Source organism: Cynocephalus volans, chromosome 1 (assembly GCF_027409185.1).
Source record: "Cynocephalus volans isolate mCynVol1 chromosome 1, mCynVol1.pri, whole genome shotgun sequence".
NCBI classification, from domain to species: Eukaryota; Metazoa; Chordata; class Mammalia; order Dermoptera; family Cynocephalidae; genus Cynocephalus; species Cynocephalus volans.
The window spans coordinates 85,851,685-85,869,094 of record NC_084460.1 but is presented as its reverse complement, the minus strand read 5'-3'; the positions used below and the strand labels follow the sequence as shown (position 1 = coordinate 85,869,094).

General features: G+C 32.5%; 1 protein-coding gene across 1 annotated transcript in view; it reads left to right on the top strand.

Moving 5' to 3' along the window:
* IFT80 (intraflagellar transport 80) overlaps positions 1-17,410 on the top strand; it is a 105,450-nt gene that overhangs the window by 71,119 nt on the left and 16,921 nt on the right. Inside the window, exons 10-16 of the mRNA XM_063102998.1 lie at positions 2,806-2,969; positions 9,011-9,075; positions 12,096-12,231; positions 12,645-12,792; positions 13,910-14,081; positions 15,011-15,100; positions 15,408-15,580. Coding sequence (XP_062959068.1) covers positions 2,806-2,969; positions 9,011-9,075; positions 12,096-12,231; positions 12,645-12,792; positions 13,910-14,081; positions 15,011-15,100; positions 15,408-15,580 — 948 coding nt within the window. The remainder of the gene's footprint in view (positions 1-2,805; positions 2,970-9,010; positions 9,076-12,095; positions 12,232-12,644; positions 12,793-13,909; positions 14,082-15,010; positions 15,101-15,407; positions 15,581-17,410) is intronic.

The following is a 17,410-nucleotide window of genomic DNA, read 5'->3' as shown; positions in this document are numbered from 1 at the left end:
TAGTTGTTAAAACATCCTGTTTACAGAATGTTACACTAGTCATTTGGAATCAATCTATTTCTATTATATGTTTTAGAATAAAAAAAAAGAATAACCTCTTAGATTCATGGTTCTGAGACTTTTTAGATTTAGAATTTCTTTACAGTCTTAAAAAGTTATTGAAGGTTATATATGGGTTATATATACATATCAGCATTTACTGTATTAGAAATTGACTGAGAAATCTAAAAGTTACTAATTTATTTAAAATGCTGAGAATAAACTCATTGTAAGTAAACATCAGAATATGACATGAGAGAATGAGAGTGAAACAGGCAAATTATAATGAAATGTTTTGACCCCATGGTTCTCCTATTTTCTATTCTGCTCTGCTTAGTTTTGTTTTTGTTCTTAAATATTGGTTGAAACTCATTGGTTTTATGAGCCAATACTGGTCTGTGACCTGAAGTGTGAAAATAGTATTCTCTACCAAGACCTTCAGTGTGTACAGGACTAAGAAACTCCAGGCTGATTAACTGGAGTAAATTAAGAATAACTACTTCTCAGGAACCCAAATTTTTCCATGAAAACTGTCAATTAGTCTATATTGATACCCTACTGAATCAGAGGTCAGACTTAAAAGCTATGACCCAATAAAACTTGGAATAAAGTATGAAAATATAATTGACAATTACTTAAAATAGCTACCCATAAAACCTTTGCACTAAAACCATGTACTTTATTCCTCATCCCTTTACTCATCACCCAGGCAGCTCTTAATAGTGTTTATTGTCAGGTTTCCTAGCCCACAGCATTTTATAAATAGTAAACTGGGAGAGAAATGGTGCTGGTGGGCTGTTAGAGGCTGGCACCATGACAGGAAGACAAATGACTGCCTGGGAGCATAGAGAAAACTAAAAGTGCAGAACTGTGTAGCTGAGTAGAATAATTATTCTGAGCACCAACAGGTTCTCATGAGTATCAAAGCTATCAGTTAAATAGTTACTGAAGAGTATGATCATCATATTGATGACCTTGAATAATCAAGAAAATGTTATGTCAAATTTTATATCATCTGTTTATTGAAATTGAAATATATGATTTATTTAGTTATAATAAATTTTTAAGACAAAAGTCATTTTTGCCATTTAAAAGGTAAGATGTCAGCTGTCTAAAAAACCGTGTTTCTGAAATGCTTTTTACCCTAACAGTTCCAAATAAATGTATATATTTATACATTATTTATAAATGTATTTATTAAATATGCTCTTACTAAAGGCATATGTTAATAGCATAAGGAATTAGGTAATTAAAGACTATTTTAGTTACTGCCTATCACACCTGTCTTTTTTATACAATTAGAGATGTTTGTTCCCTAGAAACAGGGTGTCTACCTGCAAGGAGTTTAAAAGCTATAGTGTCTTGTTTAGAATGCTTTTAGTACTGAGACAAAGAAAGAATATATACTAACATGATGTGTTGCTTTGTCAAGATTAGCAAATATTGTTTTTATGCACTAATGTGTATGGCCACATACTAATGCGTAAGGGCCAGACCGTTCAGTTAAATATACTACCTACCTATCTGTAAGTGTTAATTTAATTGAAATGTGTACATCTGGTATTCGTTAGGTACTAACCTTTCATTGATTTTGGTATTAATTTCCTTTTTGTTTCCATCGCAAGACAGAACAATTAGCAATTCCTGTATCAATAAATTATTCTAAATCAAGAATATAAAGACCTTTAAGACAAGATTCGAAAAAGTAATGTCTTCAGCATTGGGGAAACAGGCACGCCAATATAACCAGAGCATGCTTATAAATCAATACAACCTTTCAAAGGGCAATTTAACAATATATATTAAATTTTTTAAAGTGTATAACCTTTGATCTAGTAATTGTGATTCTAGAAATTGTACTAAGGAAATAAGCAGGGTAGACATACAGAGATATATATACACTATATCTGAAATAAAATAAATATCTATCAGGAGTGAGTGAGCTAAGTAAAGTTATGGTATATCCATACTTTGTTTGCCATAGTTACCTGTGGAATAGGATCACAAGAGGTCTTTTGCTTTCTCTGTATTGTTTGAGTTATTTTTTACTATATTCATAAATTTTCAAAGGCAAAATATAACAACCATAAAATATTTACATTTTCAGTTAATAAAAGATTAGCTATACAGAGCCTTGAATGTAGCTGTCAACACAGTGAATGAACCTGAGTAGTTGCTGCAAAACATGTGAGTTTTTAGATATGAAGACATATTGATAATTACCATATGGTTTTAAAGTCAGAAGCGTCTTATTTTAATATATACTGGCCCTGATATTAACTTTTGCATCATTTTCACTGTTTTAGACTTTAACCAGTATTTAATCTTCAATTATCTTTAACATAATCTTTAATTATGAAATAAGTATTAATATTCATGAAACAAACAGCAGCACCTGGCATTAAAATCACTAAGTTGTAAATTATAAAATTTTCTGATTGCCTTTGTATAGAGATCTTTTTTAGGCAAGAAAATGAATTATGAGTATAATGTAAAAGAAGTCACAATTTTAGTATGTAGGGTAGTGATTACAGACATTTTCATTTTTCTTCCCCTACATCCATCAAAAAACAAAAACTCGGGAAACAAACCAAAACAACCAACATTGACCTTCAATTTTTTAAAATATTCCATTCTTTATATGTCTATGTACTTACTTTAGTTGTAAGATTTAGGTTTTTCCAAAGAGTAAACTATTCTCTAATATAAAAATGAAAATATAGTATACTCCTATTTGCAAATATATTTTTATTCTTTATTTTTTAGGCATTTTCTTCTTGTAGATGGTGGTGGTATCTATTTATATTCTTATGAAGGGCGCTTCATTTCTTCTCCAAAATTTCCTGGAATGAGAACAGATATTCTGAATGCACAGACTGTGTCTCTGAGTAATGATACCATAGCAATAAAAGAGAAAGCTGATGAAAAAAGTAAGTACATTTTTATAATTGTCCGTGTCAAATTTCTGTGAAATTTAACACTAAAGTTTTCATAAATTAACTTTCATTTTCTCATCTGTTAATACTTTATATGAAAGAATAATGAGCATCTTAATTTGTTCTCAACATGAATTAAAGAACTGAAGTTGTCATACTATATATCCAAGTGATAGAACAAATAGATAGTGTTACAACATCAAAGATCAATGGTAAGGAATGAATCTTTATATGTTCCGTGGCTGTTGGTAAAGTTTGAATTCAAGATTGTGGTTTAAAAAATGTTTATTAATTTTTGGATTTTTAATCTTTTTTAATCCCTTTTTCTTCATGTGGTAACAAAGCAAATATTGCACTTCTTGTACTATTTATTTTGGTTTTTTTAAATTTATATTTTAAGTTAATAAAGTGGAAGAAAAGTATGAACAGCTTAAGAAATTCAATAGTATAGTCAAACCATTTTATTAAGGTATTGCTGTACCGTAGAGTCACTTATCCAACAAATATTATTGAGTGCTTACAATGTTAAGTACTTTGCTAGAAGTTGAGGATACAGTGGTGAACAAGAAAGACAATCCAGCAAATAAAAATATACAACCAACAAAAAGTATGTATAATAAATTGTCAGCTAATGATACATGCTGTGATAAAACTAACGCAGGGTGACAGAATAGTTTTGGAGGTGAGACAGGGTAATAAATATAGGACAATCAAGTACAAGGATTCTGAGGTGGAAATGGTTGTGATGTTAAAGAAACTGCCAGAGGTCTTGTGACTATGTCAATATGAACCAGGCAGAGAGTGGTAGGACAAGAGGACAGAGAGATAGGCAGGAACCAGAAAGATTTGGCCATGGTAAGGATGTGAGCATGTGGGAAAGAGAGGAGCCAAGCATCCTATTTTAGGTTGTTATCCTGGATAAATGAGATGGAAGATAGGGAAGGAGGAAGTTTGAAATGGGTCTGCAAACCAAGTGTTCTTGTTTTGGTCATGGTATGTTTAAATGATTCTTAGACATCCAAGCAGGGATGGAGAGTAAACAATAGGATAAATGAGCCCAGGGCTCAGGAGATAGGTTGGGACTCAAGTTATAAGTTTGGGAGTCATTGGTGTACTGCTCGTGGTTAAAGCCATGGCACTTAATGCAATCACCTGGGAAGTGAGTGTAGACAGAGAGGAGGACCAAAGACTGTGCACATGAATATTTAGAGATGGGACTTTAATAAAATCCAAATTATCTAAAAAAAAAAAAGAAAAGAAAAAATAGAGATAGGTAAGAGGAGGAGGAGCCACTGAGATAAGAGGAAAACCATGAAGAGTAAGTGATCTCTAAAGCCTAGTGAAAAAATATTAAATATTACATAATGTTTTCTTTCTGTTAATACATATTGTGAAACATTGTGCATTACTGTGACATTACCAAAAAAATATGACTTGAGTGTTAATTTTGTAAATTTATGCCATGGAAGACCTAATTCAGGAGCTAGAAAACTGTCGTTCTAAAATTTTCAGTACTTTCAGATAGTATCACCTCTCATACTGGTAGGAAATATAACTCTCCTGAGTAGAGCTATTCTGTCTCTTCATGCCTTAGGCCTTCTCTGAGAAGAGCGCATTTGATAATTGCTGTTTTTTTTTTTTTAAAGGACTTCCTTTCTGGCTAAAAAAGAGGAAGAGAGAATGAAATAAAATAGTGTCCAGATAGCAGACAGAATTAAGATGACCGTGTAATTGAATAATAATAATAATTTGGAAGTCAGATTTTTATTTTCAGTCAACTGAAATTTGAAAATCCTAGTGATCACTATGAGTTGTCTATACTTTTCTCATTCAACACCACATATTTAAGATAGAAACTTTAATAAAGTATTTGTGTTTCCAACTGAATATATCTTATTCTCCGAACTTCTCTGTAGTTAATTCACATCTGAAAGTTATTTCATTATTCTTTAGTCCTTTGACAATTCATAGAATTTAAGAGCTAGAAGGAATTATGAATGTATACAGATATAGATTTATGTGCCAATAAATTATCCTTTTACTTATATGAATTTTGATTTTTGATTTTTAAACAAGATAATTATGAAGTTCTGTTTTGTTGTTGTAAATAGAAAAATTTTAAAATACTAAAAATTATTGTAAAACTTACATAAATTGAGAGGGGAAATATTTTAAGTTCCTTTAAAGAAACTAGAATTCATTGATGGCTTAATAAAGGTATATGCTAGCAAGAGGAAACACGATTGAAGTACTTTTAATCTTTAACCTGAAGAAGTTGGCCTTCACATGTGACATCAGTGATTCCTTCCTAATTTGGGAGCTCCTTTATAGGCAAGATTCTTGTGCCCAGCACAGTACTCTATACTATAGTAGGTGCTCAATAGATAGATGTTGAATGGATTTGAATACTCCTTTGGGTGATTGATTAAGTATTAGAGCTACTACATTTGCCTTCCTTCCTCTCTCCATCCACATGACACAGATTGTATGGCTAGGGCTGGGTCTCTGGTGCTCACAGACCCCTCCAGCCCATCCACTAACCCTTCACACGCAGGTCTACAAGCTCGGTAACCATCAAAAAGGTCCTTGGAGCCTAGGTTGAAGAGATAATAGTCTTTATTCAGCACACACACATCTAATACCTAGGCAATCCAAAGAGAAACTCAAAACTCAACTGCTACAGACAAAGTCCAAAGAAAAACTGAGCAGCTGCCAGCACAGTAAACATGCTCTATTTTTAGACATGTTCTCTCTGCTGGCCAGTCTCCTTCACAAACTGCAGAACACACAATAGCAATTAACTAAAAAGATACATTGGTGCACATGCGCACTAACTCCACCCACACATAACTTGTTTACAAGAAATGTGCTGCTTGACCCCCCCAACCAGACCTGAGCCAAGAGAGCCTGATTAAATTATCCTATTTTCCCCACACAGATGCTATGATATTAATGTGGGTGATTATTTAAAACAAATGTCTGGGTGGGGGGAGTGGAAGTTAGGGAATACTTGCTTATGGTTAGAAGCAGCTCTTTTAGCTCCCTCATCCTTTACTTGCAGTTTCTGTTACATGTTAACACTGAAATACAGGTCCAGTCTCCAGTAGATCAGATTCACTTACAGTTGTGGTAAAAAGTGGATGAGTTTATCCATGTACCCCCAGCTCTCCATAATATGGGCAGTCAGCAAAAGGATGGAAAGCTTTTGTTTTTTAAAAAAGTTATTAGTTTGTATAGTTATGAAGATAATCTAGTTTAGCCAAGCCCAAAGCATTTTTTAAAATGGAAGTCAAGTTTTTCTGATTTTTGTTTCTACTTAATTTTAAATTTGTATAGTATTTTCTTTTTCATTTTTCTCAACATAATTGGCAATTTTAGAACATAACTAAATGTTGCAACAAGGGCATGGGTTCTCATGACCACCTCAATTTGATTTCCTCTATGAATATACCCAGTGACCTCAAACTCAACAGTCTATGGTTTACCAAAATCTAATAATTAATATACTAAATGTATAATCCTCTGGAATTAAATATCATGTTATACATATTTTAGTATTTTTTATGATCTGTATAAATTGGTTTTTTGGGTTTTTTTTTTTTTTTTGCTGAGTACTCATGCCACTTCTGTCTTCTCCTAACACGTCTATCTTTTCATTTTTTGTAATCATATGTATATGTTGTCGTATAAAATTACTCCAATTAGGGTGAATCTTGGGCTAAAGTAATTTGAGAATTACTTTAAAAGAACCACCAAAATAGTCTAACAACCTTTTTATGTTTTCAACAATCTTTTCAACAGAGAAAACAACAACTACCAATCCACTGTCACATCTGAGACTAGGAGAAGCCTTGGTGAAACAGAGGAAGGGGATAGAGGCAGCATTTGTTCCAGGCTTCTTCAGTACACTATTTCCTATAATTTTCTTTCTACAAATACTTTTTTCTTTTTCTTTTTCTTTCTTTTTTTTTTTTTTTTTTTTTATGGGTCGGCTGGCTGGTACAGGGGTCTGAACTCTTGACCTTGGTGTTATCAGCACTGTGCTGTAACCAACTGAGCTTACCAGCCAGCCTTCTCCTATAATTTTCACAACTTCACCAACTGCAGAACATCAGAGTAAGGCTGGGGTTGGAAATAGAGAACTTTGATTTATCATTATTTAGATAGAGGTTGATGTCATGAAAGTAGGTGATATTGGGGAAAGTATATATTGTGAAAATACAACCAAGAACAAAACCTTAGGAACAGGGGTCACCAGATAAGGACAAACTAGCAAAGGAGAATGAGGGATTGTCCAAAATAGAAGAGAACTGGGAGAAAAGAATGTTATACATAGCCTACATGCCTACATAAGAGTTTCAAGAAAGAAGACGGTCAGGAGTGTGCAGTGCTGCTAGGAGGTCAAGACTAAGAGTAGACTCTTGGAGTAAGAACTAAAAATAGTTTTTTTGATTTGGAGAGAGATATGAGTCATTGGTGATCCAGGCAAGAGCCTTTGTGTCAGTGTAGTGAGGCTGAAGTGGTCAAGAATGGTAAAAGCTGGAATGACTGTTGTTTCAGGAAGGTTAGAATTAAAGAGAGGCAAATCATTTCCAGTGATTACTTGAGGGTTGGCAAGGATTTTTTTTTTTTTTTTTTTTTTAATGAAAGTGACTTCAAAGTGTTTATATGTTGAGAATGAACCAGAGGAAAAGGAACGTTAAAAGGTACAGGAGAAAGTGGGTTGTTAAGTGGGTTGATAGAATAATATCTTGGAGAAAGCTGGGCAGGTAGAATGACAATGTGCAGGTAAAGAATGTGGTAGGGGTAGAGTGGTATGGGCACTAGACACTCCTTCACCTGAAATCAGAGTATGTATGGTGAGGACTGGTGCTATTATAAGTAGGTTTAGAGATAAATCTGAGGGAAATTGGGCTGTTAACGTCAAATGTTACCAAATTTTGTTTTTATATAGTGAAATTTATATTTACACATCTTAATGAATATTTTATGTCTTTTTTGTGGCTTCCAAGCAATTTTGAGGATTAAAGGTTATTTATTTATTTATATTTGTATTTGTATTTTATTGTGATAAGAGCACAACATGAGATTTGCTCTCAACAGATTTTTCAGTGCACAATACACCTGCTTTTCTCACCAACTGGCTACAAATTCATGGCTTCTCATGACCCCGTCAATTTGATAATTCTCTAAAATAACTCACAACTCAGTAAAGCTATACTTATGATTACAGTTTTTTTATAAAGATACATATAGTGTGAGGCCTAGGAAGAACACAGCTTCCGTTCCCTCTCCTCCCAGGATGTGTTACCCTCTCAGCACATCAGTGTGTTCACCAACCAAAAAGCTCCAGTGAGCTTTGACATCCAGAATTTGTAATGGGGTTTTATTACATAGTCATGATTAATTAAATCATTGTCCACACAGTTGAACTCAGTCTCCAGCTCCCTCGCATTTCCAGAGGTCAGGGACCTGAAAGTTCCAACTCTCCAATCACATGGTTGGTCTTTCTAATTATCGCCCCTATCCTAAAGCTGTCTAAGGGCTTTTGGAAGCTCCCTACCAGGAACTCAGGACAAAGACCAGATAAATTATTTATTATACTACAGTATTAACAAGAGAATACTGAACAGCACATAACACATTGCTGTTATAGTAGGCACGGGACACATTTTTCCTTTGTGGAATATGGTTGTCTGTGATGTTTCATTGGTCTAAATCAGAGCCATCGGAATTACAAATTGCATCCACATTTGGACTTGCCATTGTTGAGCCTAAGGAGCATTGATGCTATATTATTAATAACAATTTTAATTAGCAAATGTGTTTTAGGAAGAAGTAATGAGTTCCACTGTTTTCATAAGAAATGTGACCCCATTAATAAATAGGAATTTTATGCTGCTGTTCTTCTGTCCTGATAGATACTCAATGGTCTAAAGACTTAATTTCTCATGAGGATTATGATAATTCCATTGAAATTTACCAATAAAAACTCTAATACAACATATTAATTAATGTTCTACTTTTTTTTCAAGTAATCTTCCTTTTTGAGGCATCAACTGGAAAACCATTAGGTGATGGGAAGCTTCTTTCTCATAAGGTAATGGACATGAGCTATTTCTAATGTTAATAGCCACTATTTACTTCCTTTTTAAGATTAATATTTTCATTTTAAGAAGGAAAACATAGAGATTAATTTTATATTTAAAATCAGTGTGCATTCTATCGATTTTGCCTAACAATGTCACAGTTAAAGACTAAGCACTGGTAAAGTCTATAACAGGAACTACATATGCAAATTAATTGAAGAAAAGGGTCTCTTATAAGTCTGTTGTCCAGGCTCTTTACTGCTTTTCAATAACATGGTCTATTTTGATTAAACTTTTAGCTCCTATTAGTAAATAAAATCTATTTCTATTAATAAATATCTTACAGTTTTCTCATTAACTAGTCCTTAGCCAGCATTTTCTTTAGGTTTTAAGAATATAGTTAAACTGAAAAAAATGTTATTTTCTATAGAAGTACAAAAAGACCTTGAATTGTGAATTGTTTATTGGTTTCTGAATTTTAGCCTTAAAATAAACAAAGGAGCACATTCTATTGAGTTATCCTTCTAAACAAGTGGGTCTAAAGATGCTTTTAACTTCATTGTTAGATACTTATGGTGAAGCATTACTCTAAATTAATCTTCTTCTTTTAGTAATTATTAGTTTTAAATTTGAATAATGAATACATTTATATGTTTCAGAAATAAGCATTAAAAGTATATAGTGAAAAAGTCTCTGTACTACACCTTTTACTCATCAATACAGTTCCTGTCCATCAAATAAGCAACCACTTCTATTAATCTTTTATACATTCTTCCAGAGATGTTTAGTACACATACAATCAAAACTGATATATTTCCTTTTCCACTTCTTTTACAAAAATGTAACATATAGCTCTGCATCTTGCTTTTTTCACATAATATTTCATTTCTGGAGATCTTTGTATATCTATACATAAGTGCTTTCCCAATCCTTTCCACCCTCACTGTATGGTATAACATTTTACCGATGTATCAGTATTTAATCTTTACCCAGATGATGGACATTTGTTTTGTCTTTTGCTATTACAGTATTGCCTAGATGAATTACCTGTCATATATATCTTCTTGCACATGTACTAGTATAACTGTGGGACTAATTCATGAAATGTTGTTGCTGGATCAAAAGAATATGAGCATTTGTAATTTTAATAAGTATTGTCAAGTTATCTTCCAAAGAGATAGTATCAGTTTACCTTCGCACTAGTAATAGGAGATCCCTCTTCATTGTACTCATTTTAAATCAAGACTGTGGAAGCAGAATTTTTCCTTTTCAGTAGGATTAAGCATATAAAAAGAAGTAAATTTCCCAGCTTTTCCAGATTAAAATGAGAGTCATTTAACAAGTCTAAATAAATATTTGTTTAAATGTTTAAACAAGAACACTATTTCAAGAACATTTTTCCTAAGTGTAAGGATTTCCTAAATGTAAGAAATTTATAAATTCCTAATTATAAGAATGGAAGTGATGTCTTCCCCCTTCACACTTTGCTCAATCACACAGTACATTTGTATATAATATAACATATATAACATGTATAATACATATAACAGAGATTTTTAAATTTTACACTCTATAGAATAACAGAAAAATCACCCAGTCTATTTTATTTTATATATGAAGAAACTAAGACCCAAGATCTTCCCAAGCAATAACAGAACCCAAACTAGAATTCAAGTCTGTGTATTATTAAATGAATATGACTTAGTGTAGGGCAAAGAAGGTTTTAATGAACACAAAACTGCTTTCATGTCCCACTGCAGAGTAACCCAGGGGGAATAGAACTGGGTAAGAAAGTAGGACTAGACAAGAAGAAAATGGGAAAGCCCTACTGAATGAGGAGGAAACCCTCTTTTTCTATGTTCATAAGCATTATTATCATTATTGTCCTTTGATTATGAATTTCTTTAGAGAGAAGAGTTGTATCTATTTAACAGTTTTAAAAAATATACTAGATTCTTTTGATGGTGATGATAAGCAATTCTTTACTGTAGTGATCAGTTTCTCTGAAAGGTTTCCATTTTGAAAATTCCTAGAATTATATTTCATGCATGCATGCCTTAATTGACATGGAACAAAATTTCTTTCTTCCTTAAAATATAAATTATGATATTTCAGAGAAGAGCTGAATTCTTTAAAATGTATTATGAACTAGTATGTGACTGATTTATCAATTTGGATAAAGGTTTATGTGTGTTTTGTTTTGTTGTGAAAGGTGTTATAGTGCACCTAAACATAGTGACTTGATGGTGTGATCATGAGTCTTGTTGAATCCAAAATTTCTAGCAAAGTCTTCAGACACAGTAAGCAGTAAATAAATCCCTCTTGGATTAAATTGAAATGAATCCATACTAAACCCTTTCCACGTTATACATTCATCTCACTAGTAGTATAGTAGATTAATGCTGTATACCAGAAATATTTTGTTATTGTGGGGAAAGTGATGATCTTGGAGTCAGGAGTGTAGGTTATAAGTTTTAGATATGCTTGGCGTATATAGCTTTTTCTGAGCAAAATCATTTAATGACTGTGGGTCTCAATCTTCTCATTCACAGAGTAAGTATAATACCTACATCAAAAGATTGAAATTTATTTTTATGAATCTTTAAAATATAGGCGTTAAGCAATCTATCTATAATAAGTTTTGGTATGAAGAACTTGTTAATCAAAATAGACCTCTCATGTGATGCTCAGACTTACCTCACCCTTTCACCCTGTCTACTAAAGGTAGGACAGGTCGACAGATGGGAATGTTTCTCAACTTACAGAGTATAAAAGTATACATTATCTTATTGTATTTTAAGGTGCATCTTTCCCTTGGATTTCAGGTGAAGTAACTACACTTTAGTGCAGCTTTTGAATTATTAGTATATTGGGAGTTTAAAATTATTTAACAGGAAAATTTTATCATTATAAATAGATGAAAAACATTTATCTTTAAAGAAAGAAATGCTCTTATAATTAAATAATTAAAATGATCTTATGTCAAGCACTAGAACTAATCCAGTATTTACTTTTCTTTTTTTAATTTTAGAATGAAATCTTAGAAATTGCTCTGGATCAAAAAGGACTTACCAATGACAGAAAAATTGCTTTCATTGATAAAAATAGAGATCTCTATATTACCTCAGTGAAACGATTTGGGAAAGAAGAACAAATTATCAAACTTGGTAAAATAATTTTAATACATTTAAAATTTTAATTATCGTCAAGTTCCTTAGATCTACTGTGTCATATATTAAATAGTTTACTTGTGTGAGAAACCTGTGAAAATGTTTTGATCTCACATTTCTTAGATATTTAACAGCATTTTATTAGCAAGTCTTTATCTGCTGCAGCTAAACTGACATTGAAAGAAATACCTGCAAATTAAAAATGTAATGGTTCTAGGTAAAGCATTCCAATATTTTAAAAAATGCTTAAGTGAAATTTTTAATGTGTTTTCACCATTATATGATCTACAAAGTAGAGTTGTACATACCAGAAATTAGATGTAGTCTTGCTTGTCAGCTGATTTTAAAGATATATTATTAATTCTTATATATTGAAACCAATAGTACATTAACATTATTTTTAAATTAAGGAACAATGGTGCATACTTTGGCATGGAGTGATACATGCAATATCCTTTGTGGACTTCAAGATACTCGATTTACACTGTGGTATTACCCCAATACGGTTTACGTGGACAGAGACATTTTGCCTAAAACATTATGTGAAAAGGATGCAAGGTAACATTTTACTGCATAGAATTCTGTATTGTGATAAATAAAACTCTAATAGAATGTCATGTTTTTGCCTCTGATTTCAGTCCTGCAAGTTATCTTTCACTTTAATCAAATTCAAGTAAGTAAATTGTTCAGCTAAAGTTAGCTTAATGAGATTTAAGTGATGGAATCAAGTTGAAAGTGTTGTATAATATTAACTATTAATTTGTCCCTTATATGAATATAATTTTAAGCTTAGTGCCGTTTAATGGTAGCTCAGGTAGTTTTTTCAGTGTGATTTAGTGATTTTAATATAGGTTCTCTCAAGATTTTTCAGTAATGCACAACCTTGTGACAACTACCCAACTGTGCTCCATCACAGGTGATCATTGACTTTGAGACTTTCAGGAACTGAATTTTTTGGTTGATATTAAAAGTAGAAAAAAAGCAAGGTTACTAAAAAGGTGTTTTTTTTTAAAAATTATGCTTCAGAAAAGTAAATACATTTATATTCCTAAATTCTCTAAGAAATATCAAGGAGATCTTTTACTCTTGGCAAAATAGTAATACAAAGATTTCTTGACTCCAAACCTTAGCTTAGCTTTCAAATCTGTTTTGAGTTCATTTTTTATTTTCATGTTCACAACCATAGCAAAACCAGAGAGGCATCAAAATAAAACAGCTTATTTTTAAAAGTTTTTAAACTAATGAGAAAAGAAGTTAGTCTCTTTATTTAAAGTTCACCCCTTTTCATTATGAGAAAATAATGTTGGAATTCAGCTTAATTTTTATCAGTTTACCCTTTAATACTTTTAAAAGCTAAAGCTATTTAATCATTTATGTGATTTATCTTAAAACTCAGAAAAAAAAGGCCTCTTCAAATTCTTTTAGGAATAGTTCCCAAATATGTAATAAAAATTGTCACTTTAAACTGTATAATTTTCTTCCAGTGTATATACCAAGTTAGATTCAAATGTTTATTTGAATATATACATTCTTTCCAGAGTTAACTTTTTTGGGGAGTGCATTTTGGAGACTGGAGACTCCATAAATATGTCAGGGTCCCCTTCCCAAATTTAGCATATGTGAAAATTTTTGCTTAAAATATAACTTTAAATTGCACTTTTCTTTTTTTCAACAGTGAATTTAGTAAAAATCCCCATATTGTGAGTTTTGTTGGAAATCAGGTAACTATAAGAAGAGCTGATGGCTCCCTGATTCACATCAGCATATCACCATATCCTGCTATTCTCCATGAATATGTAAGCAGTTCAAAATGGGAAGATGCTGTAAGACTTTGCCGCTTTGTTAAGGTACTTTGCATTTCAGATCCTTAGTCATGTATATATTGTGTGTTAATATACTTTTGTGCAAGATGAATAGTGATAACAGCTAAGGACTGGAAAAATTGTGAACAGGATCATGACTTCTGTTTTATAAATGAAGACATGAGCAATATAGTGGGATAGATGTTGCTGTGTAGTTTATTTTCTGAAGGGGCTGTAATTTAGACCAGTAGTTAGTTTCTCCATACTGGCACATAAAAAAATCCTCTGTGGAACATTTTTTAAAAATCAGGTTTCTAAGTTCTACCCTCATAAAAATTCTAATTCATTAGATCTGGGTTGAGTCCTGGGCATATTTTTTAAGTTACTTAGATGATTCTTTTGTAAAGCTTAGTTTAAGAATCTCTGCTTTGGATCAACATTTCCCAGCTTGGTCGAATCTAATATTTTCCAGACATGTTTGATTATGGATCTCTTTTATTGAACATCAGTTAACTTCCCTTAGAATACACTTTGTGAAATGACTTTTAAATGCTTTTTCTTCCAATGGGTTGTTGGTGGCAATCTGCCATAATAGCATTGTCTAAGAATCTCACTATTCCTCTTGTTCCTGGTAAGTTATGTTCATTGATACCTCATCAAAAACACTGAAGGGTTTATACTCTTGAGTTATATTAAATTCAAAAATAAATTATTTTTTTATTTATTTAAATGAAAATCTTTAGAAAATTCTATTCAAAAGCAGTTCTCTATGTGTTATTAATATATTTCAACAGTGACCACAGTGAAATTTCTACATTAATTAATTTATCAAATTATTGTTTTTTTCATTGCCATGATTAGTAATATTTTATTTTTTAAGTTAAAATATAATTTTATTATGAGTATTTAAATCACTGTTTATTTTAAGGCAGTTCAGCCATGTAGTTGAGATCATTGTTCTCATTTCACTTTAGGAACAAACCATGTGGGCTTGCCTAGCTGCCATGGCAGTTGCTAATCGAGACATGACTACTGCCGAAATAGCCTATGCAGCAATTGGTGAAGTAAGTAAATAGAGTGTGCATATATGTATGTATATGTGTTTTTTCCTCATAATTTATTATATTTCTATTTTTTTTTTTTTTTTTTTTTTTTGTTTAACAATAGAACTTTTAATTCAGCAGATATGTGAAAAGAGTCCTTTTCTCTCCTGATAAAAATGAAAGCTGAAGCTCTCACTAGCTCTTCCCTCAGGATAAAGGACAAACAGAAGGAAGGAATCCCTAATCTTTTTGTATACTATAAATGTGTATACCTTCCATAGTAAATATTTCTATTTTCTACCTCAATATTTTTCTTTTCTTTTTTTAGATTGATAAGGTTCAATACATCAATTCTATAAAAAATCTTCCATCTAAAGAATCAAAAATGGCTCACATACTAATGTTTAGTGGGAACATACAGGAGGCTGAAATAGTACTTCTTCAGGCTGGCCTTGTTTATCAAGCAATCCAGATCAATATTAATCTCTACAATTGGGAAAGGTATTAAAAACGCTTTTCATCAATTTCAAAACCTTAATGTATTCGTTCATCTACCATTTAGTAAATTACATTTTCTATTGTACTTAGTAGTTTTCTAACAAACCAGAAGAATTTGTTCATATTTATATAGTTTACATTTGTGCAAGATGAGTCACAAAGTAGTTGTGAGTAGTTTGCAATGAAAGATTTATGCCTTCTCTGACCATGTGATTGCTTATAAGTTGGGGTGCAAAGGAGAAAAGAGTCTAGAATGTATCCCAAATGTCTGATTTCAGTAACTGGGGAGATGGTGGTAGCTTTAGCAGATATGGTAGGGAAGATAGTGAGTTCAGTTTTACCCAAGTTGAATTTGAAATACTTTTGAAGAGATATGTGATATTAGTTAATTAAATGGACTTTCAGCTCATGAGAATGATTTGAACTGAAGATGTAAATTTAGGAGTCATCAGCAAATGGACTACAGTAGTCGAAGCCAAGAGAATGTTTGCAGTTGCCTAGGAAATGTGTGGAGTGAGAAGACATTGACTTCTTTTATGGGAGGGGTCAAAGGGGAGAAATCCAGCAAAAGGTTATCCTGTAAAATAGTCAGACAGGTAGAGAAAGGAGCCAAGGGAGACTTGTGGTGGTAAGAAAGAAAGAGGAAAGGATTTATAGTAAGGAGTGGTCAACAACAACCTTCACCCCTACCTTAGGCTTTGGGACAGATTGCTTCTGACATAGAGTGGCATGCCAGCTCTTTTCTATGACATACAGTAGTCCCCCCTTATCTGCGGTTTTACTTTCCACCCTTTCAGTTACCTGCAGTCAACTGCAGTCCACATTAAATAGAACATTGTAGAAAGAAAGAATTCATAAGTTTTAAATTGCATGCTGTTCTGAGTGGCATGATGAAATCTTGCACCATTCTGCTGCATGCTGCCCAGGACATGAGTCATCCGTTTGTCCAGCATATCCATGCTGTCTATACTTCCTGCCTGGTAGTCACTTAGTAGCTGTCTCAGTTATCAGATTGATTGTCACAGTATCACAGTGCTTGTGTTCAATTAATCCCTATTTTACTTAATAATGGCTCCAAAGCGCAAGAGTAGTGATGCTTGCAATTTGGATATGCCAAAGAGAAGCCATAACATGCTTCTTTTAAGTGAAAAGATGAAAGTTCTTGACTTATTAAGGAAAGAAAAAAAATCGTATGCTGAGGTTGCTAAGATGTAGTTAGAATGAATCTTCTATTCGTGAAATTGTGAAGAAGGAAAAAGAAATTCCTGCTAGTTTTGCTGAAAAGGCATTAAATTTGTGGGTGGAAGACATGAACAGAAACGTGTTCCAGTCAGGTTCCAGTTCAGTGCTATTTGCAGTTTCAGGCATCTGCGGGGGGTCTTGGAATGTATCCCTTTGGATTAGAGGGTACTACTGTATTAGATTCCTCCTGCTCGTTCCCTCTGGTATGTGTCTCTGAGTGAACAAAATTGCAGTGCACAAATACTCCTCAAGTTGCTGTGTTATGAAATTGGCATACTCTTCTAGGTTTGAAATGTCTTTCATGATCTTTGTTTCTCTCTGGGCTCAATTATAAGGCCCTTCACTTATAACTTCCTTAGATTAGAATTTTTATATATATCCTTTCTTTATCTTTTCCTTGAATAGAAGTAACAAAAATGGCAGATGGTTAATTTTGTGATTAATATATTGCAGTCTGTTTAATTTATGCCCTAATGATCTATATTATTGGTATAATTCAGCCACTCTGTTTCTATTCTTTATTTACACAAATTCATTGTCATTACTTAGCTGTATAAAGGATCATGAAACATGTTTTTGGTTCTACAAAAA